Raw genomic sequence first — 27,567 nt, 5'->3', positions numbered from 1 at the left:
CTAGCCCATTGACTGGGCATATTATAGTGCACAAGCATTTACGCAGACACAGGTGCACTCACTATTCCTGCACTCTCATAGCCCGATTTGACAAATATAATCTCAATTATAATTAATTGTACCTAAAGTACGACACATTTTTACATTCATCTACCGTTATCGTTAGTTAACTTAACAATAAAGCAAAGTTAAATATATCTTGGTAAAGTATCCAAAGACCCAACATCAAAATCGCTATTTCTTATAACATACACCACTTCCTTACATTGGATCTCATCGGTGCGTCTGATTGGCTGCGTGTGGCGAAATCGTTCGATTATGATTCGATTCATTCGATGACAGATTACGTTCGAAATTATCGATACAGCACTAGCGTACAATTTGTTTTTAAAGTGTACGTATTCACGCTTTGTACTTGGGTACACTATTATTTTAATGTCCTTGGAAATATTTTTTTATGTCGTGTCTTATTTTTTATTAAAATATACTTTGGTTGAGGCTCATTTTAGACCTTCATTTATAAGTTTTCAGCAATGCTAATTTTACACTAAGAACGCCTCCTGAAACAAGACTTATTTTTCTTTCATGTAGATTCATATATTTAATAATAACTTTTAAAATCTAAGAGCTCTATAAAATATCCTCACCTCAATCTTTCAATAGGTTATAAATTACAAATTCCTTATCAAATATTATAATTTATAGATATTGTATTTATAATTATAACTTAACCTCCGCCATTTATAAGAAGGCAAATAACCACATACATAAAGGTAATTATGAACACTAAAAACAGTCGTAATGTCATTTATAGTATTTATTTTACACTTGGCAATAACACTGAAGGTTTTATATTTAAATAACAAGAGTTCTTAAGTTTAAGTATTAATAAAACCACTATTAGGCACTTATAATGATAATTTAAGTTGTTAAATACCGATAAAGAGCAGTTAGAGGTAATAACTAGGTAGTAATTAATATCTGGATATAAATATTCGTGTAAAAATCTTGCTGTTTATTTTATAGGTGTGAGATCAAAGTTGAATCATGGGGTACCTCTAGTCGATCCTGATCATAAATATGTGCTAAAGAGGTACTAGTTGATCTCCGTGGGTTGACTCTCGTCCTGAGAAGACTACTTTCACAGCACCTGAATAAAAAGTAGCCTATAAGGTATACCTAGGTACAATATATTTTTCAAGCTTAGTATGTTCAGACATGACAAATATAGAAGCATCATTCACATCCAAATTTTCAATATATTTCTTTTTCGAGGTTTTTAGCTAAGATTAAGAAGTCTAGACCACAAAATATAAGCTAAATTAATAGTGCCCACGTAATAAGTACACGTTCAAAACCTGTTTAACATCGTCATTGCAACTACATAAAACATTAAAAACGTCAAATCATTGTATTTTTAAGCAAATCTCAGCGTCATTTTGTATGAAAGAAAACGTTTTTACCGTCATTACAAAAACTACGACTGTCGACCAAGAAACGGAATAATAATATTTATATAACATTAATAATTCAGTATAATTAATTATGCAAATATTATCTTATTTAATTGGCAAATATATGAGTGACGATGGAATAACTTAACAGCTAACATTAGGTAAGTACTTATTAGAATAAAATTATTCTAGGTATAGTAATCTTTTTTAATTGCAAATTGTCCGTATTTTTATCTATCTATTCAAATACACAGTTACATTATCTGCCTAGCCTTTTCCCATTATGTTGGTGTCGGCTTCCAATACAACCGGATGCAGCTGAATACCAGTGTACAAGGAGCGACTGCCTATCTGACCTCCTCAACATTTACCGGGGTGAACTAAAGCCTAAAACTGGATGAATCAAATGCATATTATTTCAGCTTTTATGATCACTATTGCATTGACTTTTGTGATTTAATTGAAGATACTTTTTTCTTCTAGAAATGCTTTAAAAGTACAACTTTTCAATGCCTTTCAAACACACCGCTACAATTCATTTATTTCAGGTCCAACATCACATCACATTCCACCATCTTGAAAAAAAAGACGATCTGACGCATCCAATATGTCGTCCATATTCATAAACGCAAAATAAATATTAATTTATCTAATCGGCAAACAAATCGAGAGGACGCCACTTACGGCGGCGGCAACTGAGGACCTATTACCATAGCAATCTGGAACGCATAAAGTTAAGATTGTGCTAATTAAGTGTACAGCGAACGTTCCCAGTTTATCCCACAGATACCAACACGCGATATAAATAAAGCGAATTCTGATACTAACTGATTTTTCTCTTGTTAAGTAATTAACTAGTTTTATAGCGATATAGCACCTTTTTTGATTGCGTTTTGGACGTGTATCCAAACGTTAAAATGAAAATTGATTGGAATGTAGGTATATCGTGTTTCGAAATTGAATCGTTTACTATTTGTAATAAGCTCGCCTTATTTGAATATCAGCTAATCCATTTAAATTAAGACGAACAACCACCGACTAAAAGAGACATCAAAATAATTATTAACAAATAAAACGTTCTCAGAGACAAGGATAAACAAATAAACAACATCGCGGCCGTCGCAGCGTGAATCCGAACGTAATCTATGTGCGTCGTTTTCTGCCGGCGGGCGGCGCGCGCTTATATCTCAAACTTTTGACACATAACCTCAAATTTTAAAACTACAATTAAAATCAACCATAATCCATTGATTTAAGGTTTATTTCGCAATACAATCGCACTTGATTTTAAGCTTTTTAGTATGTAGAGCCAATTTCACACTTACATTTACTACGAATTTGTTTTTCGAATTACAAAATTAGTTATTCGTTTTAAAAATACTTATGCAATTTACATAAGGTTGATTATTGATTGGAAGTCCATATTTGAGTTGTAAAAGAAAGTTTGTATTGTACAAAGGAGCTCGGAAAGCAATGGCGTCGATTAATCAAAGATGGAGTTTTGTTTTTGGAATAATTTTGAATAATTTGTGAATGGAAGCGCTATCGGTCGGCACAGCGAAAGTAATTTATAACTTGTGTATTCAGTTAATTAATGACTGCGATTGTTTTATTCGTGTTCTTTAGTTTATTAAGGTAAAGGTACGATCCGAAGGTGTTGCTACCTTTCGTTGAAGATATTTCGAATTAAAGTTGAAGTGACAAGAGATATTTTTCTTTTGGATTTTTTCAACGAAATAAAAGTGTGCATGTATGCGGTAATATACGTCATGAGCTTTTGTTTCGGACCTAAGATAAGGCTAGCTAAGTCAGATAGGCAGTCGCTTCTTGTAAAGCACTGGTACTCAGCTGAATCCGGTTAGACTGGAAGCCGACCCCAACGTAGTTTGGGAAAAAAGGCTCGGAGGATGATGATGACAACAGAAAACGATTAGTATTGAAAATCTCCACTAGCAAGCATTGCAGCACTGACCTAGAATTCAAATCTAAACCAACTATAAAAATTAAAAAGATTGTAAGTATTTGTAAAAAAAAATATTAAAAATATACGGAACCACTAATGCTTTTCTCCTAATCACCCCCGAACTCATAAATATAATAAATAGAATAGTTAGTAGCATTACAGTATTTATGTCCGTTTTATGGTAATTTAAATGGCCCCTTACTGTTCTATAGTCTATGGTGTTCAAATTTCGATAACAAATTATCGATTCTAATTGAATAAGTATTTATTATTTCCATCACTTATCAATTTGTTTATAAATAAAACGATTTTTCAATGAACAATAGCATTCCGCAACTTTTCTAAGTTTGTATGTAAGTACTTTCTAGTATGTCTTGGGCACCAATGACCGTGTTGCAGAGGGCACGATAAACTGTAGGTCCCGGCTGTCATTTGAACTCCTTTGGCAGTCGTAACGGGTCTTTCCAAAGAGTATTGGGTTGCCCTGGTAACTGGGTCGAGGTGTTCAGATAGGCAGTCGCTTCTTGTAAAGCACTGGTACTCAGCTGAATCCGGTTAGACTGTAAGCCGACCCCAACATAGTTGGGGAAAAGGCAGATGACGAAAAAAGAATTTTGCAATATGCGTTTAAAATATGAATTCTAGAATTCCATTTTCAAAATCACAGAACCCAGCTCCACAGAATACGTTGGACGTTAACACGAGTGCACACAATAAAATTATTTATTCGATAAAACAAATAGGCTTTAATAAAGTGTGACTTTTGTCACGTTGCCTTGTTACAAGTAATGGTGAGCATAAATAACCCGATGTCCTGCACTCGGCTTTACTTTATACGATTTTAGACTTTAAGGTGATGGTAATAAGGTCTCTTTTGTAAAGGGAGGAAAGTTGTTGCTTCATATTTTATGGAGTATGATTGATTTTGGGCTTGTTTTGATATTTTATAGTTTTCAAATAAAACTATGTTTATACAGCTGGATAGAACTTCATATGCTATAGGAACGGTCTTTCTATGACGAAGATTTTAAAGTTGTAGACCTTTCGGGACTAGTGGAATAGTTAATAATTAGTATCTAAATGTTAAAAAGGAATTATTCGTGATCTCATATCTCTTATTTATTACTTAACATAGTTAACATACATAGGAGGTATATATTAAACGCTCACAAAGACTAAGAAAAAGCTGAAAAAAACAATAACTAACCTTCCATAACACCTTAAAAAAAGCAGTACAGGAACTGCGTTTAAAAAATTTGCCTAATTCAGCGTTTAAAAAGCGAGTATAATGGTTTCGACTAATAAAGGCGGGCTCAGACGGCCGACAGCGCGACAAGGCGTTGAGCACCTTTTAATTCTTACACCCCATTTGCTAGCCCATTGCAGTCTGTGCAAATAGGAATATGAAGGGGGGTAGAGAGGTATTATTGTGATATTTTTTGCAATAATTGATGTGTTTTTTCCAAATGTTTGGTACTGTTAGATGTTATTTTTCAGGATTGGCATTGAAATTATCATTACTTAATACTGGCTAACGCTGATGTTGTTCAAGAATACAACAAGTTACGTTTCGATGTAATTTTTTTACATTAATTCTTATCTGTAACTTAAGTATGTAGTTTCTAGCTGTTACTATTTAACACTAGAAAGAACATTAAAAACTAGAAAGAAGAAACAAAATCAAAAATAGTAGTTTCATGTATTGTAAAGAACATTATGACATACCAAATAATATTTTCAAAAAATACTTCAACACGACCTTCTCCGCACCTTTCCCAGTTCTAATGTTTTCCTAATTCCGTCCTCAGTCCGGTGCCCTTTCATTTGTACTCAATTGCCCTGCATCCCTTTAGCACATTTCTTTTATTCGCACTTTTATTTCCACCCTCAAGGAATGTCGCAATGTCGCAAAGTCGCAAAACTGTCCTACGAGTAATTATTGCAAAAGAAATTTATTTCTTAAATTGCCAAAGGGTGGATAATTCAGTTTTCATTTACGGCACCGTAGAGGTAGAATTGTTTAAAAAAAATGGATGACATTGTCTATAGTTGTTAGGACATATATGGAGTGGCTATTACGTTCATATGATCCGTGACAGCTCTATATAATTGTGTCGCTTTTTTTTAACAAAACTTCTTACGTTTGACGCTAAAATTCTGAGAACGTAATTGACGGACAAATCGCAAAAAGTGAGCGTTGTCGCTCCTTTTAAACAAACGCTACATTATATTTGACATCCAAGGAACTTTTAGTAACTTTGTCAATTTCTAGAAATGGATGGTTGTTTTAGTGAACTATTCTTAAAACCATTTTTGTATACTAATTTAAACTTACATTAATAAGTTTTGTATCGCTAATTAATTATCTTTATCTACACTCTTTTTGTGGGGAAAATGTATAACTATGATGTACTCATAGGTAAATAAATAAATAATAAATCTGTCTTGTTTCACAGCAGAGAAACTAAAATCTTTCAGATTAGGAAACAAGTTCAGGATAAAAAAAAAAAAACAATAGGTAAATCCTATCCAAAATAAAATTCTCATCAACATTTCTAATTGCTACAAAATGCAACTTTCCCTCGGAACGACAGTTATTTAGAAAAGACATAAGGTCTACCCGACCACAATGTCAACATCTGACGATTAGCTAAACGGCCGGTTACCACATAATCATCAGTTTTGCGGTAGGTTAAGCAAGGCAAGCTTTCTTGTTTTCCGTGATTTCTGAGAAATTATTCGCAATTTATGTTCGTAGTAGCAGAAGAAATTATTTTTAGTATTGTAGTTGTTTAAAATGTCGTGTTTTTTTCTTGCCTAAATTTAGTAAATGCGTAGTAGGTACCTACCCTTATTCTTTGAATATCTTAACTATTTATAAAATAAATATGATATCTACTATTATTTTGAAAAAGTATTAATAATATAGCAGCAAAAATCTTCCTCAGATAAAATACAATTTTTGGAAATACTATTAGCTTATTACGTATAAGCAACATATTACCAATCACCGTTACTAACAAGCCCAAAAAACTATTACCGTCTCAAAGGAAGTTTGCAATCTCTTTTCCCCTAAAAAAAAACATACCAAAATAAACCTTATAATGAAGGCAAAGTCAAGTGAAACTTACCACCACCGTTACGCTATGAATGGGTAGCCTTATATCTTAACACTAATCGCGTCTATTCACTGACAATCTTCCCGACAAGCCCGCGATATAATAACATTAATTTCTATGGGGCAATTAAGCCGTGAACAGAACTGATAGCATGTGGAACCGCCCGTTATAAGCAACTAAAAGTTGCGCGATGAAATGTTGATAAACGTGCGTTCTTTCTTTGAAGTCTCTAGATACATTTTAGTTGTCAATGGTGAATGGTGAACTCATACGTCAGACTAAACCGCGGCAAAATAATCGAATTCGAATTAAGAAACATTTTTGAATTTGGAACAGTTTCAAAATTGAATGGAACTTATGGTAAGGATTGTTTCCATTAGAATTTTGAAATAACTTCTTAAAAAAAACACGGACCACTTTTTACACACACGATCGGTTAGCCCCATAGTAAGCTTTTGATTAGCTTGTGTAATTAATAACTAAAAAGACTTCAAGTCTCATTTTAATATATACTTAATTGCCAGAAAATTGGAACCTAAGCCAAAAACATAATTATAATGACCCAAAAACTACAGTTCCTCTACTCAATAAAACAATAACGTGTCCATAACCTGTAAATCTTCACGTAAGTACGTTATCAAACGGCGCCTGCGCACCCCAGTCTAGCATTTGATTGTGGACTTTTTGTTACAAGATACTTCTCATTTTACTTTGTAAACTATGTAAGTAGCATAATTTCATATTCATTTGGTTTATGAAGCAGAGGGAAATTAATTATTATAAAGACACGGATATAAAATAATTACAGATGACTTGATTAACGTGGTTTTATTTGGGCAGAGTTTCCCCTTACAATTATACAAATCAAATGCAATCACACAATCAACTCTTCTGGCTTTTATATGGCTGGCTGGCGGCTACTTCACCTCCCGCCTCTTGAAATTTGGCGGCAAGGCTTGCGCGGTAGGAGGTGACGTAGCGGCTTGGCGTGGCGGGCTTGACAGCTGACTTAATGGCGGCTAGCGACATCTAGCGTTACATTCGGCCATCCTGTAACAATTGCTCCCGCAATGGGAACAACACAAATTATTACAAGCGAGTTCAGGACAAGTTGAATCAGGGTGGGGATGAACTTCGGCCTAGCTCTCAAGAAGATCCAAAAGATCTTCGGTCTCCAATTGTTCATCCACACTACTGGCACTATCGGACATAGAAGCAACACTATGATAAGGTCGTAGGGAGTCAGCAGAAACTAGGCTTGTAAACTTCTTGTATCCCCTAAGACCTTTTATACTTCTCAATTTATATCGGTCATTTCCTAAAACATTAATTATGACATATGGACCAGAATATAATGCCCCATATGATATTTGGTAAACTATTGTCCCAATTATGAAAAGCCTCGCTAGGTTCCGTAGCCCTCAACGCATCGAGAATAGTGCGATTCGTACGTTCTACTTGACCATTTGACCTAGGACATGCAATAGTCGTTAAAGTGTGTCTGAATTGTTTTTTAAATTCTCAAAACTGGATCTTTGTGATTCGGATTCCTTTATAATGCCCGCTTCTAATAGTTCATTAAGTTTGACTCTAACAGTCTCCTGTTCGTGATGAGCTAATCTATAAGGCTTGCGGTGTACTGGTTCATTATTAGATAATCTTATGCGCATTTGAACTAAATCCGTACATCCTAACTCCTTTGTACAGCTAGCAGACCATTCACTGTATTGGGATAGTAAATCGATCAATTGATTATGATCAGATTTGCTTATCGGGCCTACCCTGATCTTGTCTAAGTCTACTCCACCAATGGCGTTATTATCGACACATGAGGCACTCAATTGTAGAACACATTTGGCAAATGGCATAGTACAAGTATTGGCATGTTGACTGACCTGATTGTTCAATTTTTTTTTTTTTTTTTATCCAGGCGGTAACTGTGCATTCTTCGTTTTCAGGATCAAATTAGAATCAGAATTAACGATGCGGCGCGGTGTTCTTTCCGACGAATAGGCACTTCGTGTTCCAGATCGTTGAATGCTTTTTCCACGTCTAGTGCTAGGGGATTCTTCAATAGTTTCCTTGCAGGCGGTGTGTATCGACCTTCGTCGTTTGAACTTTCGGACAACTGGCTTACTGACGCAGAATCTTCGTCCTCTGGGCAGGGGGACCGTCGACGTTTGTGTGTAGCAGAGCGTCGTTTCATCGTAGGTTTTTCCAATACCACTTCTGAGTATAAAGACACGGATATAAAATAATTACAGATGACTTGATTAACGTGGTTTTATTTGGGCAGAGTTTCCCCTTACAATTATACAAATCAAATGCAATCACACAATCAACTCTTCTGGCTTTTATATGGCTGGCTGGCGGCTACTTCACCTCCCGCCTCTTGAAATTTGGCGGCAAGGCTTGCGCGGTAGGAGGTGACGTAGCGGCTTGGCGTGGCGGGCTTGACAGCTGACTTAATGGCGGCTAGCGACATCTAGCGTTACATTATAATAATTATGGGTAGCATATCTAGTTATGGCAAAAGAAAATGCTAGACCACCACCACTGTATAGGCATTTAAAATATTTGCCTTGGTTTAAAAAGTTTGGTTATTTAACATCTGAAAAAATAGTGACTTCTTTCACACGGTAAGTCACCAACTACTATTTATTCAACAAAGAATAATTCAAAGAAATGAAAACTTAAGCCTTAATTATATTTGCTAATTAATACCTCATTATTTGTTCAGTTAAAGTAAACCTGCATCAGCCCATAGCGTGCAACCTATCTCTCTCTATTTTTTATCATACCTCATTACGAAATATCCTTACCGATAATTAGGCTGAACGCAATCAATTCCATCGGCAAATTGGATTTTAAAAAAGCAAAAATCAACAACGCTCCACCTTTATCTACACGTATAAACCCTCATTTGGAAATAAAATCGGCCCATATATTAGACTCGAATACTTTTTTTCACAAATAAAATCTTTTTTATATGAATAAAGCAAGTCTTTAGCTGACTAATTGTGACGTATTTTACGATCAGTGCACAGTAAGAGGAATTAAAGGGGCAATTGAAGATAGTACAGTTTTTCGTATCGGCCATCGATTTATGACGCTTGTGACTCTTTTGAAGCCCTTTTATGGTGAATGTCAGTCAGTCCTTATGAAGTTTAAGTGCCCCGTGGAATTGCCGCAAATGTGTGGTTACAGGAAGGGGGTAAAAAGTGAAACTGTTGGTTTTCACCGGCACGAGAATGTCATTGTTAGTAGAAGATAGTTTAATAGCCACAAACGATTTGTATTATTATAGATAAATATGGGCAATTATTTTTATTGACAAATTGCGATGGTTGGACGTAATAGGGAGTATTATAGCTTCGATTCCCATGCGAAAAACAGAAGCATTCTTATTTTAAAAATCTTCACGTATCTTTGAAAAAGCAAATGAAAAGATGTCACTTTATTTTCCAATCAAACCAAAATCCAATTCAACGAATTGCAAACTAATCACAAACGCTAATTAGGTAAAAAAGTTTTTTCCACAATCGTTGACAATGTAGAAAATTTGTTCAAATACGCATTATTTAAATGAGGTATATTGGAATCTGTAGTCGGTTTGCCGGAGAAGGTTCATCATTAATTATTGATGATAAGGGGAAAGAGAACGAAACTCACCCGTGGGCCAATCGACACGGGCGCTAATGAAGTGGTCCCAAAAGGAACACGCCAAATACAGCTGTCATTTGAAAAAAGAACCCTTTTGAAATTGTAATGTTCTTATAAATGGTGGCGTACATAGTTTTTTTTTAAGTTTTGATTAATTTTAGTTACTTATGATATGACAACAGTTTCTTTTAAAAATCTTTTGAGAACCAAACAATTTTCGGTCAGGTTTTTAAGATATTGACAATTTTCAAAAAGTGCATTTCTATTTCTATTTTCTAAGTTACGTGTAAGTGTAATCGTGTTCTAGTGTCCAACGTGTATAAGTATTTTGAATCCTCTGGTGCTTCTTATACAAAACCTTAAGGTGAGTATGGACTACAACATTTACTTGTAACAGAACAACGAGCCGCTCTATGAGATGTTCTAGTGTATCATCCTTTTACGAACAAAACGTCGAGTACGCTCGCCTGTTTTTTGTTTGCTTAACAATTGCTTAAATAGAATTTTGACACTAGCCCCATACCTCTACATGTAATATCAAATTCCGATCTATAGCGAAAAAATAGATAGACAGTATATTGGAAGGCGATGAGTACCTTCTACCAACGATCTTTCAATAAATTAACACAGACTTTCCTACTTTACTCAGATATATAAGATTTTACCAAAGTCTACATAATTTATAGGTAGCGCGAACGACGTATACATGTTGTAACTATCGGGGCCTGATTAGCTGAACCTGTTACACTACATCTTAATGCTAGTCTAGTCCGTAATGTGTTAGAATATGTTTACACTAGACTACTGTTGTAAAACTGACAGAGACTGACTGTGTTAATTTTGTATGTACTAATGTTAATAGATAAAAGATTTTCTAAGTTGATCTCTATTCTATGCTAATATTTGACTACCTACTCCAGTACTCCAGAGAGGTTTTCCGAAGTAATAGAGGGTTATCTCGGTCTGCTATAGAGATTTTGAAAATTCTTTAACAAAAAAAGCTACGTCAATATTTTATTCGGAAGCGGGAAATAGTTCGCCCGGGACGTAGGTAAAACTGCTCGAAACTGGTATTTCATAATTCATTCGTATCGTTAAATTACAAAGACTGCTATTTTTAATGGAAGCCATAAATAAAATCTGGCAGTTGTGTTACTTAGGTAACTGGGATGGATAGCTGAGATAGGCAGTCACTCCATATAAAACACTGGTAGGTAGGTAATATAACTTCACAGGTAAGACCACCCATTGTGTAATTACATTAGCGTAAACATAATAAAGAATATACCTATCTATCTATTTAGTTACACAATCTAACAAACCAACCTAAAAATATTTCCTTCACACGGCCATTGAAATGACAAACTCTCTCGCTTCACGATTGAGTTCGGTTTTTCTGTAAACCGGTAAACCGGATTGATTAAGTCAGCAGAAACAATGATCGTTGACTTAAGGCTATCTGCTGTACTGTTCCACGAAGAAACATGTTTCTTTAAATAACTTGATTGTTAATTTTTGATAATTTTTGCGGTTAAAAATGTTGGTGGAAGTGCATTTTGGATGAGGGTAAGTTCAAGGCTCTTCGCAACTTTTCTTAACCGACTTCCCCTAAAAGAAGGATGTTCTCAATTCGGATTTTTTTTAAACGGTTTTATTTAGCTCAACCCGTTTGTTTATTGTACAAAAGAAAAAAAATATATGGATGGACCTATTCCGTGTGTTATGCCAGTCCTTGGCAAATTATTTGTTTGTCGATTTTAAAGTTAAGTTACTTGTATAATTTCTCTAAAATTCGCACCGATAGATAATATTTGTGCAGTTGGGCAAAAAGTCCAAAATAATAATCTAAAAAAAGATTGTATCCTATATAAATCATAGTTTTTTTCCCGACTGCGGCGGATGATGAGTTAGATTTTAGCCCACTATTAGGCAGATCTCTCAAGGCTTAATCAGATGACTAACAACAAAACAAAAAACCGTAACAACAAATACACGGAACCGTATTTTTAAAACAATTAACTTATCCCATCCGAAAAACGACCAAAGGAAGTAAACATCGGAACCTCACTTTACTATACCGCAGTCAATAATTAGCCCTCGCGACTGCAGTCTCGACACGCCAAATGACAACCTTGCCGCCATCTTGGCCCGTAATTTCGGGCTGCGTACGCGCACAGATTATAGTGTGAATGGACATTAGTGGCGACCGACGACACGTGATCACTGTCATTCGATATTCGATTGGGAATCGATATCAAAAAGAAATCGATTTCTTGTGGGACTGCGGTTTAGATGGATTTGCGCCTCGTAGGATAATGTTGGTGAAAAAATTGGTATTGGAAATCGAATGATGTTTTCTGTTGGAGTTTTGTAATTACTTACCTACGTAGAAATAAAATTTCTATATACTAGGGATAACATAAGATAAATGTAGAATTTTATACCAACATCCTTGCTTAGTTACCATAATTTAGACATTGTGTTCCCACAAATAGTTATATTGAAAGTTATTTCAGATGTCATACCGTATATTATCCATGTGCTATAACATAACGTTTCAAGCTGATCTTACCACAAAATATCCTCAAATCGCTAGTTACCATCCAAATGTGCACAGTAAATAGTACCTGGTAACAGAAACTATATGGATCTAACACAAAACCAAGTGACATAATCAACGAACAAACAGACAAATTGGCTCATTAGTTCCTTATGAGCGAAATAGACTAATTCTTAGAAGTAGTGTCTAACTTCATAGATGAAAAGATTCGTTTAAGTCTGTCCAGTCGGAAGTGGGTGATGCAATACCAAGTAAAGAACTGAAAATAAAATGTTCTATGAGAGATCCTCGAAATTTAGACACTGAAGATGGAATTCAAAGGACCTATAACGAAAAGTCCCTTTTATCAGCAGTTTAAATCATGTCCCGTGGGAAATACTTACTGCACCCTGATAAATAGTAGCCCATACGGTATTCTGATTAGTAACTACATAGTTTTACTTTTCATGAACATCCTTTCAGTTGTTTTTACGAGAAAGAAATATCGACTTGTGAAACGTTTTTTAAGAAAGAATTGAACTTGAAAATATATTTCTATGTAATTTTACATATTGCTTTGTCTCAATTTATAATCTGAATTTACCAAAAAATTAGGACAGTCCAAATAAAAATTATTTTACCCCACACATTACAATTGTTACTCCTTGTCCAAATACGCAAGATATATCCCGCAGGAATCGAGTAAACCCACGTCAACCAACTAGTTATTCCCTATTTCAAGATACGATCTGCATTAATAAGTACATTAAGTATGTAATTCTATGTTTATGATGAGTTCCCCATGAAAGGCTTTATGGCATCGGTTTTTACTTAACTATAACTTGTATTATAGTTAAACATGGGGAATTTGCAATTTTGTACCATAAGTATGTACTTCTTTTGGATTTTTTAAAAATCTTGTTTGTTGACTTCGGTCTATGTTTGATGGGCTGCGGGATTGTTCGAAAGAGTTACCGCGGCCCTGGTATATAAAGGCTTTAAGAAGGAACATGGTGGGTTTTAGTCAGTAAGAGTCTGACACTCCCTGACGTTGCACCCACAGTGGGGTAATTTGATGATTTTCCAGGGAAAAATGGTCTACGTTTGACTTGATGAATATGTATTTTGTTTATTAGTCAAACTATTTAAATTTTAAATTACGCTGAGTCTAGATTTGGGAATAGATGTACCTATAGATGTACATAAAACCTACTAAATGGAATTTGATAGAATCTTACAGTAATAAGTATAGCGAATACTTCAGAATAAAATACAGGGTTCGTTGTAAATATAAACCTTATCTTATATTACCTACTTTTTGCCGACAAACTGTAAGGCAGTTCCGAATTAGATATACGATGTAAGGACACTATTGGCGCAGTCAAGTAAAATAAATTCCTTATTTTACTATTACAAAATTATAACTAATTACCCCCATCATAACCCAACTCTAATCAACACAAAACTAAACCAAACCTTAACTTCCCACAAACATCAGAAACCTAACCCCAACTTCCCACTTCCCAAGCATGAGAACAGAACCCACACACAGACATACAAATCCCCAACAATTTCCACCAGCGTGCGTTATGCCGCGTAACTCAAGCGCGCGCAAAAACCGGCGCCCGCGCATCCGACGGCATCCAGCCCTAATAACTAACCATATCTGACTCACCACTTTTTAACCACACACGATTTCAAGCGAAAACCAACCTTATTAACATGTAAATTCCCTATGCTTATTGGATAGTGTTATAATTGTTAATTAAGCTTTAATTGCTGTGCGCTTCAAAAAACGACCAATCCTTGAGCGGAAACTGCTTGTTATGTAGGGGAATGCAGGGGAGGGATTAGCTGGTTCAGTTTTTGTATAAGATTTAAATAGTTTATGACTGACCATCCATGGTGCTTGGTTAAAGCCTAGGAGGAATCTAAGAATCTAAGAGACATTTTCTAAATTTACCGTCGTTAAAATTGCTCCGTATATAGGGAGAATTATAGTAATGACTTACCGGTAATAAGGGAAAGGCTGCGGCACATGCAGATCCATGGGCATCGATGCGTGCGCGTGCGCATGGGAGTACTCGTGCTGCATCATACCATGCATGCCGTGGCCCAACATGGCCGCCCACGGCGAAGACGCGAAACCACCAGGATGCTCCATCATTACTTTATAGTTCCATTTTCAAAATCACTAAAAGTTCCACATTCAAAATCATATTCACTTCACTGTTCCATTTTTTAAATAGAACATTTCGAACGTTTAAACTGGCTACAAAGACTTTCGTGTTCCATTTTTTTAATAGTTTTTGTAATGAAGTACCAAATAGGTTTTGCTGCAAAAAGGTTGTAATAAAATTATGAAGTAATAATTTGTCAGCAACACGGACTAGTGCCAGCAATTAAAATATTTTCGTTGTGGAAAATATGTTTATTGCTTCAAATTCGTGTCAGTTTTTGCTCAAAAATATTTCAGTTCAGTTAATATGTTAATCTAATTGACACTTCTATAAGACATAAGAATGTGAGCATACCTATACCTTGGCATAAAACATATCTATTTGACTTAAAGTACCCTCTCGTACTACCAGAGTATTATGTTAAATGGTTTAAAAATAGATATATCTTTTAATGTGAAATTACCAAATTACATTACTGAAATGAATTATTTTAAGTAATCAAAAAATAAACACGAGATATACACATTCTACAATATCTGATTCTTTGCGGATGCAGAATTCTAGCATTTACCTACCTACGAAGAGCTTTTATGCTCAGATTATACCTCTGCTTTTACCTATGAACTTATTCAAAAATATTTCGACTGCCATGGCTATGTAGGTATGTCCAAATTGATGTGAATAAATGATAGTTGAAAAACATTTGTTCAGTTAATTGTCTATAGATGCGACTCTAAAACAATAGACCATAATATAACTGGTACCCTTAAATAACTACAAAGATATAGCCAATACATTCTCATAATCTTCCTACCTGTCCAAATACACCCAAACCAATTTTTCCAGTCTGTCGCCATCGAAATCGAACAAATGCAATCAAACTATGTGCAAATATAATATTCTGATAACGGACTGATATTTGTCTTAGCGAGTGCCTACAATGACTTGATGAATCTTCGGCAAACTTCGGCAAACCTCGTCTATCTTCGGCAAATATATAAAATGACGTTTGTATGCTGAGCCTAGGAATTTTCGTGACGTTTGTGGGTGTGAGAAAAACTTATTTGGATATGGTAATCTAATTGAATTAAAGTTTTTGGTAGAAAGATAAAATGCTTAGCAACAAATCGCTTAATTCGCAGAAGGCATTGACTTATTTAAATTCGATGATTAGGTACTGTCATGAGGAAGTGCTTAGAGCCCCTGAACACTGCAAACTTTTAGTCGACCGATAGTTTGATCGGGCTTATGCGTCAGTACAGTGATGAATGGCAGTGCGCATATTACAACGTACAGTTATCCGACCGGTACCGAACCGACCAAAAGTTTGATTACATTCATGTTCACTTCAAAATATAGGTACTTTCAGCGACCTATTGGACCAAGTATCGGCCGACAGTGTATGGCGCTTTAAAGTATGAACGCCTAAATGAAAAGAACCACCAAAGAAACGAATGGTTGAACTGTGTTAAAGACGATAGGGCTGGGAATAATGTTACCTGTGAGATGATGTCAAACAGAAAAATACGAAAGACATGCTGCGCTTACATAAACTGAATATTGGAATAAGTGCAGAAGGATACTGATGATGAAATTATATTAGTTAGTCATCAGAATCAGATATCTAAAGATAAATAGAAGTGGTTGATTATCCTTCACTTGAAAACTAGTGCTCAAAAAACACTCAAACACTAATATTAAAATAACTATTTAAAACTACGGAAATCCTTGTACCTACCATTTCTAACGCCAATATTAATCCTCTACAAAATCTAACACTTACAACAAAAGAACGAAAATTTCAAGAATTAGATAATGATGCTAGAAACCTACCATTACTTTTTACTTGCACGGAATTGAACTCTGAACCTAACACCTTCGGTTTGGTACGTGACTGAGTTGTACCTACTATTATACTTATGTAGGTATGTGTTTGAGGTACACTTGGGGTATATTATAACAATGAGTTAATAAGTATTTCATTAGGTATCTTATGTGGATAAGTAATACATCTAAGAGCTTATGAAGCACATATTTATATACCTATTGCGAAAATTAATTGAAATGGTATAATGGAATGGTATGAAGTCATCATCATCATCTTTCTGTCCTTATCTTAATTTAATTTTGGAGTTGGATCAACAAGTCTTGTTCTTGCGTATTATACATATTTCGTGTCTTCTCATATTTCCTTCATCACAGCCATTACTTTTTCGCAACATAATATGACAATTCTAAACCACGTCACGGTATTAAACAAAAAAAAACAATAACTTTAACAATTTGTTACTTCTCTTGCACATTTTGCTCTTGCTCTTGCAATTGAGCACAAAATGCAGGTAAGATAATTTTCACAATCTGTTGCGTGAATTAATTAATTACTATAGGTAATATTATAAGTAAATAAGCACAAGAAAAATAACGCCTAATATATAAAAATAATTTACACAAATATCACGCATCGCAGGTTAGAAAAACCAGATTTGAAACTATAGGATAGATGCAGTATTGCTTTAACTACGCTACTTTCAAGCATAAGGAATTACCTACATATTGACTACCTGCCTATTTATACCAGTTTACCTACGTATACTAACATCTACTTAATCTCTACAAACCTACAAATCCCACTACTTTCACGCAACGATTTGTCCGTTAACAAAGCAAAAACTGCGCACTGAGGCTTGATCTAGGGGTACCTGGGGCGCGTCCGCAGGGGGCCCGCGGGCCGCTGGGCTATGTCGGGGCCCTAATGTGAAGGATAACAAACTAATCAACTCAGATACTAGGAAATGGATGCAATGAAAGATATATTTAAAGAGCAGGAAAGTGTAAAAAGGAATTTTAAGAAACGTTTGACTAAGAATGAAGTTTGTACTGTCCGATTTTGTTTTGCAGAAGAAAATGCTTCAATCTTTTTCAGGAATAAAATTAATGGTGGATCAAAGTATTCTTAAGGTTAAATATATAAAATTAGCTGGAAATAAATTGTAATAGTAATTATGAAGCGGCGAAACAGAGGATATTTTTACTAAAATATTAAAGAGATTAAGGTTACTGAGTAGGTAAGTATCATTTAAGTCAAACAGATAAGATATACTAATACCTAATAGAATAATCTCCATAGCGGTTAAGCCTGAAATCATTTTTCTCGTAAAGAAATAACCAAAAGAATATTCCTATAAAAACCGTAATCTATAAATTATCTTACAATCAAATTCCCATACAACACCACTAGAAATTCCCACATTATGTACACACAGAACATTCGATATATTGACATTGTGCGTACACGCCGCGATTGTTTTCTGTCAAATCTTCACCTATTAGAGACCACTGTGTACACAGAGCCTAAATATTGCGTTAATATTTTGTTAACCTCAAGGGATCTGAGATTAACAGGTTTCTATGTTTGTTAAGTAATAACAGCTGTTTGTATTGGACATGCGCAAGAGACGGTTCTAGTGATTTTTATGATGTTAAGTAGTTAAAAGTAATTTGTGATTAGTTGAAAATTTGTAGAGGAAAATTCCGTAGTGTTAATTTTTAGGCTAAGGTATGCACGCATTCTGCCTCATTGCGAATTAAAAAACAGTTGCATTAACTGGAGGTGTCGATAATTACCGAATTTATTAATATATCCAAAACGGAAATTTATCACAAATTCACAAATAATTCAACGGCTCAACAACACAATTCTAGTTAAATCCACTTTTCACTTTTCAGTACTACCACAGTCACTCATAAACGGCCTACCGCAGCCGCACAGAACACGCAAAAAAAAAAGAAAAAACAAAAAGTCAAAGCGCGCGAATGTCAACTGCCAAACTTTTCCCGCGCGCTAAAACACGATCGGATACACGCGCGGTTGCATGCGTCACTATTTACATGCATTTTGGTAATACGTCGCCGGAGGTAAAAACACGTGTGCCGGGTCTGTCGGTCCAGCGGTCATTGAAGATCTGGTATCAAAACTATACGGCGTGCGGTGGATGTGTGCGCGAACCGGCCCGGCCATACGACGGGCATACGAAACAAGCCCGCCTCGGCTCGGAGCGTGCTGTCGAATATCCGAACGTCACGTCGTTGTAATTGGGTTAGGCTTACGTGACGCGGGAGCGTGGCACGTCTCTAGTCCCGCTGTTATGGGGTGTGCCCAATTACGGGATGAATGTTAGGTGTGCGAAAAAAGAGGTTTTTTTTTGTTTTTCGGATATGGGATGGGGTTTGGGATTTTAATTAGGCGTTAATTTAAACATCATTAGGAGGAAACATTAAAATGAGCAATTGTTTCACCAAAAATATTTCTGAAACTTATATTTCAAAAATATTCAGACAACCAGAACCTTCTAGTAGGTACCTCCCCTTTTCTAGTCGGTTAATACCTAACAGGCTCACACGTATTCTCAGGTACAAAGGTAACATAATAAAACCTCTGAAACTAGCATAAATGCTTTTAACCTGTGCCCTATGAAAAAAACAAATGACGACTTAGTTCTATTTTTAAACATAACGTTCTAATTTTGTTCAGGTATAATGACTATTAGATTTTTTCATAAAATATTAAGCGACTTATTCTATTTTTTTGGCGAGATTACTCGTCTTTTAATTCTAACATTTAAATAGTTATGAGTTATTTTTAAGCTACGTAAGAAAACGCTTAAGAGTGATGACTAAGCGCGTTCCTCATTACGCATAAACTACTTAAACCCGGCGACAAAGTACAAATATTGCGTATACCGTAACATAAAAAATAAAAGTAAGTAAAAGAAATATTCTCACGCTTTACATTCTAACCTGTGAACTTTAAATGTTTTGACGTTTCTAACTGTCGTAGCTATAAGATAGTGCCAGTTTAACTTGAGCTGTTTGACCCCCTCCTTTGTTTAACGAACCGGGTGTCATAGGGGGGTGATTGTGAATGATGTGGGGTCAAAATTAATTGGTTATTGCGATAATAATTGCAGACAGAAATGGCAGAGGTGTGAGTAAGCTGTAACGGTGTTTTGACTTTGTGCCAATGTTGTACGAGTTATTGAGACGGCTTTGTCTTTGCTGTTTTTTTTCGGGTACCTAATTGGCGAGTAATTAGTTTTTTGAAATTGGAACGGCATTTATTGGGCAATTTTCTTTAGTGAGGAAATTAATTGTTTGATAACTATAATCTAATTAAAGTTTTTTTTTTACGGCAATGGTAAATTTTTGTTCAATTTAATTTAATTTGATACTTTACCTTGAACACAAAAAGGTACAGCAAATGGTCAGTTCAAACAAGGATTAAGAATTAATAGAAAGCCAGGTAAAATAAACAAAAAAACATGAACTAAATAATATTTTTTCAAATCTTAACAAGTTACACCACAGTGCAAATATTATGTTATTTTTTCATATTTTCTCACCAAGCAAAACAAGTCTAAGTAAAAAACATAACACTATTCCACCCCTTTCATCCCTGACTATGCATCCACTCAACTACTTAACATATATTTTTTATAAAACTCATTTTCACAAGTATGGGGGGCACCGACCAATTTAGCAAGACCTATCATCATAGAACATTATCGAATACAGTTCTTAACATACAGGGGTCTATGTATATTGGAGATTGTCACCTTAAAAGGTTGTAATTCTGATTTAGTACCTTAAGATGACGTCACAGACCCCCTTTACTAAAAAGGTTATATACCCCTTAACAGCTTTTCTGTATTACAAAAATTAATTAAGCTATAAATAATATAAAAGATGTGTAGTGACAGAAAAATGATTTATTCACCTCATAAAATAATTTAAACTTTAATAACTAGGCGCACAGTGGCTAGATATTTTTTATTAATTTACATATTATCGTAAAGGACATCTACACTAATTTTATAAGATCACGATAAAACAGCAAAATATAACCCTAGTTTTAATGAAAGGTACTTTAATTGAAGCTTTTTAATAGCCATCAATTACGAAACTTATACTAATTTGTAATGATGGACGTCGTGAAAAAAAGCATGTCTGTAAAAAATTTCAACAATAAAAAACAAATTACATTTTACATACAAATAAAACATTATCCAAGTAAAAAAACGTCCGAACCGAGGTGCGAACGGACCGAGAGTGACAGAAACGGGTATACGTCTACAGTGACGTTTTAAATTTCGAACGGCGCGCTCTGATTGGCTGGTTGAGGGGCTCGCGAGGCGTGGGGCGCGGCGATTGGCGGGAAGGCGTGGTGCTAACGGGGCATTCTGGGTCACTGATGCTAATAAATTAGTTTTGAACGTTATAGAATATGCCTGTTTTATGAGCGTAGCTGCTACGGCGTAGCGCTACGAAGTTACGTAGCTAGATAATGTTTTCAATTCTTATTGATATATTGTGGTTTGTAGGCTTATTTTGGCTGTTTAGAGAAAGGAAACATTGGAAATAACACTACATAAGTTTTCTAACATTATTTATGACCTCAAAAATATCATTCTTTATATAAATAACCTCTTAAAACCCTCTATAATTGCCAATTTTATAGTAAAATTTAAAAAATATCTAATACTATTTTTAGTCTCAGTTAGCAGTGCGTTGAAGGTCACGTAAGCCGGTACGTGTGCTACGTGTTCGCCCGTCTTCGGAAGACCGACTCGGAAATTGTCACGTTCGTCAAAATCTAAACAGTTTTGTATTGAATGACAGGTTTTTCAGGCTTGTTTGACCATTAAAATGAAGTAATTTAATTCATATGAAATAGAAACAAGTATGTTTCCATATTTTGTCTAGTGTCTTCAATGTAACAGTTTCTACGATTGAATTTTACTATGTTAAAAATAACTTTTTGATAAATATAATACAATACTTGTATTTTTTTTTATGAGCGTTAAATGGTTTGATTCTCAAAGTCCTCTTCAAGTAGCTACGTTGTTTTTTTGTGTTCGAAATATCAACTTCTCCTGATACAATTTTCGCCGTGACACCTTAAATTATATTATCATCAGTCATTTAGGATTGAAATTATTCAAATAATAAGACTTTACAGTTCAACCCATTGACCAAACAAATTAATTAGCCTGTCAATATCATTCACACATAACCAACCTCCTTATTAGACTACGGCAAACCTTACATGCGTCCTTGACTGGTCTCCGAAGGTCCAATCCTTGGTCACATCACACCAACCCAAATACCACCTTACACTCACAGTTATAAGGTTTATTTTAAAGTGTAGGGTGTTGGTAGAAGATTGAGTACTTCGTATGCAGGCAGCGTATTGGTCGATCGATGGCTTGAGGAAATGGAGCCTCGAAGGCTCGGCGTTATCCTGAAAACTGCAGGCTTCGTACCCATGTGTAGGTTCTGTTTTGTTTTGTAGTACAAAGTGGAGGTTTTAAAGTTATTGGAACTTCTTTTAGAGTAGGATGTCAGTTTTGGAATGTTCTTGTTGAGGTTATTTTTTTGATAATGATATTCATCATAACTTCAGTTTTTTTCAAATAAATTGTGGATAACATTTCTTTGCCTGCAGGACTTAATCAAAAATTGTGATATTTCAGAGGGAGCCGAAACCGAATTATGATATTTCAGATAGGCAGTCGCTCCTTGTAAAGCACTGGTACTCAGCTGAATCCGGTTAGACTGGAAGCCGACCCCAACATGATTGGGAAAAGGCTCGGAGGATGAGAGGGAGCCGAAATAGGAGGTAAAAGAATATCAAGGAGTAGTATTGTTCTATAGGTAGGTACTATGGAGAAACGAGGAGCCTGATGAACAGTTTTATGAAACCAACCAAGCGAGGTTGGACGAAGCAATTTTATTGTTAACGTTAAGTAGTTAGCTTATCTTTTTATAATAATATCGAGTTTATAGAGTTTCTTTACTAGAAGTTACTGTCTAGAACTGCTGGCCCAATTTGAAAAAAAAAACTTTCAGTGTTTGATAGCGTAATCGAAGAAGACTGAAGAGAAGACTGAGAGACTGGAGAGAGAATTTTTATCCGGGTGCCCCAAAGAAGATTCCCACAGTGCTACCGCTACCAAAAGAAAGCTACACGCAGCTATTTCCCCACTAATTTCCACGCACAAAAAGCCAACATTTTCGTAAAATAAAGGCTCTAAACACGGCCACGTTTCAGACGCCTCGGCGGATCGATAGAGGCGCGTGACCCGGGTACCAAAGCGCCGGGCCTCCTTGCGAGCATTGTACCTCTAATTCCTACGTCTTATGCTGTCCTGGTAGCTTGGTACTTTTGTGTTCGGGAAGTGATGGGAGTTTTAAGGTGTTTTGTAATTTCTGTTTTTTTTTTTTTTAATTTCTCGTCAATTTATATCTTAGCTGTAAAGTATGTATATTTACAAAGTTACAAGTTTCGGTTTCGCGACGGTGTAAACTATTTAACGCACCCGACCAGAAAGTGGTTTAAAAAGTTGCCTATAGCCTTCCTTTATAAGTAGAGATCACCGTGATCAAACAAACTCTAAACCATTTTCTAGAGTAAATTCCTTCATGACGCATTTGCCTAACATTAGCGAATGGTATCCAAGATGCTTTATTTTTTTTTGTTCATACACTGGAAATTGAGAAACAGAGCACCTTCAGGCCACTACTAAAGCCATTATTCCTTAAGAAAAGAGCTTAATCCCTTTCATCCCTTTAACTATATCAATTTAATAAAAATGATAGATTGGAGATGCCGGGGATCGAACCCGGGGCCTTTCACATGCAAAGCGAACGCTCTACCACTGAGCTACATCCCCGTGTGATAGAAATAAATAAAATACACTGGTCTTTCGAGGTTCTGTTCTATTCAGCTGTGTAAATAATCTTCTCTATATATGAAAATTAATCCCTATATCCCTTGGTCGCAGCATTACGCGTGGGCTGGTCCGATTAATCTGAAAATTAGCGAGGAGGTAGCTTAGACCCTGGAGAAGGACATAGAGAGATTTGTCATCATCCAGCTACGGGAAGCAGTTACCTCGGAACGGGGGTGAAACCGCTGGCGAAATAAATTGTCAAGAGCTTCATAAAGTATGCGCTAATACTCTAGGCTATAAAGCCATCTATCGATTGTTAATGACTAAGGACTTCACTACCTTAAATAATTATCTGATGAGTATAACCCTAGGAGGAAATGATGGACATTTGTAACTAACTAGCTATACATATATACATCTGTTAAGAAATATAACTCCACTACTTAAATTCAAAGGGGACAAAAATATAAATACCATATAGTCCAGGTAGGTATGTAACTTTTATTCCTATGCCTAAATGGAGACTCCTTGATATGCAATTGAAAGCTGTACTGTATTAGCTAGTGTCTTTTTCGAACATAAAAATATGAACAGAGTAATTAGACCTTGAGTTCATGGTCTTTTAAATATAGTGTGACCCTACTATTATTCTCAAATTCTGCCCTTGCCTTTTACGCTGCCGCTAAATCGATTTAATGTGGCTTAAGATTACAGAAAAGCCTGCAATGAAGTTACCATTCTACTTCAGTCCACACGTCAATCAAGCTAATTTCGTATGCTTTGTAGTAATAAATAATTTGGAGATGCCGGGGATCGAACCCGGGGCCTTTCACATGCAAAGCGAACGCTCTACCACTGAGCTACATCCCCTGTTGTCAGGTTTTCTAATCAGTCCTACTAATTTCACTGATTTCAAGTCTCCAGCTGTGCAAATAAACTGTGATCCACTGATTACGAAATACTAATTGTTTACATTATTTCCACGTAACACCAGTTTTTAATTAAGATCATGACAGCCAACCAAATTCCCTACACATAGATGGGTGTCCCTTTGGCAAAATCATTATTATCTGGGTAGCATTCTTAAACTATGTTGAGTTCGACTTCTAGTCTAGCCACAGGTAGCTGATTACCAGTGTTTTACTTGGAGTTACTGTTTATATGACCTGGGCAACCCAATAACACTTGATAAAACTGGTTGTAGTTCCTGACTTCTGCCTACCCGCAAAGGGTTTAAATGGGCTGAAGTTAAGTAAATTGATAGTATCCTTAACAGTAACTTAAATAATACGCTTAAAGTTACTTATGGAGGCAGGCTATCCAAGTCATCATCTGTCTGATCCCATCCAGTTGGCACCCGAGTAAACGAGTATAATAAGCCAATTAGTATCTATTTCAATCAAACATTAAAATTGGAGATGCCGGGGATCGAACCCGGGGCCTTTCACATGCAAAGCGAACGCTCTACCACTGAGCTACATCCCCATATGATGATGTTTCCAATACAATGTTCTATTTATTTCAATTTAACTACATAACATCTGTATACACACAAATGGAGTAATATTTTTTCTAATACCATAATGAAGTTACATAAGCCCTTATTTCGTGCCTCATCATGTCATCTCCCGAGCCTTTTCCAACTATGTTGGGGTCCCGTAACCCGATGGATGTGGCCTTCGCACTCAGCGAGATATACTCAGGTATATACTCCTCTAAAACGTCGCTGTCTCATGTTCATTCCCTGAGCTTGAAGGGTTTTACGGGAGCGCAAATACCGACCACCGCCCAGAACACCCTATTCTTGGTTCATACGCAAGAAGAGAAATCTTCTCTTATTAGCCAGGGATACGGGTCCGGTGAAGGGTCGCGTACCTTAACCATTCACGAGGCTCAGGGACTGACATACGACAGCGTCGTCATCATAAACACTAAGTCCAGGAAGCTCCAAATTCATGACAGCGTCCCCCACGCGGTAGTGGCAGTGTCGAGACATACGGCTAGCTGCGTCTATTACACAGATGACGCCGACGATGCCACTGGCCGTTTCATAAAGCGAGCGATGGACGCACCAATAAAAACGGTCGTCGAATACAACCTCAAGACGGCCATGCAACATCGAGACTCCACTGTCATGTTAGCCCTACTAGCACTCGCAAAGTCCCTAGTCGCTAGCGGGAAATGAGACCAATCCCCAATCCGTTCCTGTCCCAAAATCGTGTTTAACTAAGTTGCCAAAGTCCATAAATATAGTGTTAAGTAAGTATTGTGTAAGTAATAAAAAATTTCTGTATACATATATATATAAATATTAAAATAAAAACGTAAATACGCGGTGGACTCACATAGTCTTAAGACTAGACATAAGTTGTGAGGCCAAGACGGCAAAAAATTATAATTAAATAAAAATAAAAAAAAATGTAAATAAAAGCGCGGACCCTCAAGTCTGCGGTAAGGCTTTATTAATAAAAAAAAAAAAAAAAAAAACTATGTTGGGGTCGGCTTCCAGTCTAACCGGATCCATCTGAGTACCAGTGCTTTTGCAAGGAGCAACTGCCTATCTGACCCTCAAGGAATGATGCCTGTTAAAGGTGACCACAAAATGCTAGAGACCAATAAAAAATTCTGTATAATTGCATTTTCAAAATAACGTTTGGAGATGCTGGGGATTGAACCCAGGACCTTTCACATGCAAAGCGAACGCTCTACCACTGAGCTACATCCCCATGGTATTGAAGCCAAAATAAAACCTTCTGTGAAAAAAAATACATAAAAAAACTCAAAATAAAAATTGGAGATGCCGGGGATCGAACCCGGGGCCTTTCACATGCAAAGCGAACGCTCTACCACTGAGCTACATCCCCTGTTATCACTTGGTCTAAAATGGCAGACCAAAACAATTATGATCTAAGCATACAAAAACAACTGAATAAACAGAAAATATTAATTACGAGATTTCAACAATACACACTAATTTCATTGACTTAGCAAAGTAGATAAAACAAAACATAACATAATAAGTAACATCTATACAAATGTTTTAGTCGATAACACTTATCTTCATCTACATTATTTAGTTTACTACTTGTAATACAGCATCACCATAGTAACTTTATAAGTGTTACAAGATCTTACGATTGTGTCATCATCAACTATGTTCGAGTATATTGGAATCCCGATAACATTCTTTTAGTTACATGCTGATCTTTATAAACCAGCTTCTTAAACCAGCTTAAATGTAATGAATAGAACCTGTAGATTATATTGCTCAAATCATGATTGGTTATTCTTAAGTCCTAAGGAGATCTTAAAGGACCAACTTGATACCCTCAAGCAAAACCGCATGCCAAACTAAGTTAATCCTCATCTCTCAACCAAATTGATTCACCGCTGCTCTACTTACGCATAACCGAACGTTTTTAACCGTCACAATTTACGTAAATCGACCATAAATCTCTGAAGCAAACTTGCGTAAAATCAAAATTCAAAATGTCGATAAAAAGGAGTTGGAATATATGAAGCGGGGGGCACAGACGGACGGACGGCAAGCCGGACAGACGGACGGACGCAAGAAATCATTATTGCGACGGAATCCATACAAATAATTGGCCCGTAAACATGTCATGGCGGCGTCTCTGCCATGTATATTATATTAGGGTTGCCAGGTAGTGTCAATCATTTTTGATGGGAGAAATATTTGAGTCTGAATTTATCTTGCCTGGTGATGGATTTGAAGCTAAATGAACACTTTAAAGGGCACATACATATGATTTTAAAAGTTGCTTGAATAGTGATACACAGCAATCACATTAAAGTTAACCAACTGTTATATCTTAATCCTACATTATTTTAGACTAGGCAATCCTACTAATCAATAAACAAACCTTAAAATATTCTACGCATCTCTACACCCCAGAGCC

The 27,567-nt window shown here is 35.9% G+C and overlaps 1 protein-coding gene and 5 non-coding genes across 8 annotated transcripts in view; all 6 read right to left on the bottom strand.

Annotated features, from left to right (window-relative positions):
- Positions 1 to 15,069, bottom strand: part of Trh (trachealess) — a 165,061-nt gene extending 149,992 nt beyond the window's left edge. For 2 of the 3 annotated variants that reach the window (XM_064040818.1, XM_064040820.1), the window contains exon 1: positions 14,751 to 15,069. In XM_064040818.1, coding sequence (XP_063896888.1) covers positions 14,751 to 14,905 — 155 coding nt within the window. In that variant the 5' untranslated portion in view covers positions 14,906 to 15,069. The remainder of the gene's footprint in view (positions 1 to 14,750) is intronic. The other variant, XM_064040821.1, reaches the window with a different exon arrangement.
- Positions 15,070 to 23,575: 8,506 nt separating this feature from the next.
- On the bottom strand, positions 23,576 to 23,647 carry Trnaa-ugc (transfer RNA alanine (anticodon UGC)). The gene has a single exon. It is a non-coding gene; the product is annotated as a tRNA-Ala (tRNA).
- A 798-nt stretch (positions 23,648 to 24,445) lies between these two features.
- Positions 24,446 to 24,517, bottom strand: Trnaa-ugc (transfer RNA alanine (anticodon UGC)). The gene has a single exon. It is a non-coding gene; the product is annotated as a tRNA-Ala (tRNA).
- Positions 24,518 to 25,060: 543 nt separating this feature from the next.
- Trnaa-ugc (transfer RNA alanine (anticodon UGC)) lies at positions 25,061 to 25,132 on the bottom strand. Its single transcript has one exon. It is a non-coding gene; the product is annotated as a tRNA-Ala (tRNA).
- Positions 25,133 to 26,301: 1,169 nt separating this feature from the next.
- On the bottom strand, positions 26,302 to 26,373 carry Trnaa-ugc (transfer RNA alanine (anticodon UGC)). Its single transcript has one exon. It is a non-coding gene; the product is annotated as a tRNA-Ala (tRNA).
- A 66-nt stretch (positions 26,374 to 26,439) lies between these two features.
- Positions 26,440 to 26,511, bottom strand: Trnaa-ugc (transfer RNA alanine (anticodon UGC)). The gene has a single exon. It is a non-coding gene; the product is annotated as a tRNA-Ala (tRNA).
- Positions 26,512 to 27,567: the final 1,056 nt, after the last annotated feature.

The sequence above is a fragment of the Helicoverpa armigera genome, chromosome 23, assembly GCF_030705265.1.
Source record: "Helicoverpa armigera isolate CAAS_96S chromosome 23, ASM3070526v1, whole genome shotgun sequence".
Classification (NCBI taxonomy): domain Eukaryota; kingdom Metazoa; phylum Arthropoda; class Insecta; order Lepidoptera; family Noctuidae; genus Helicoverpa; species Helicoverpa armigera.
Note: the sequence above shows the minus strand (reverse complement) of the source record. Positions and strands in the feature narration are given on the sequence as shown.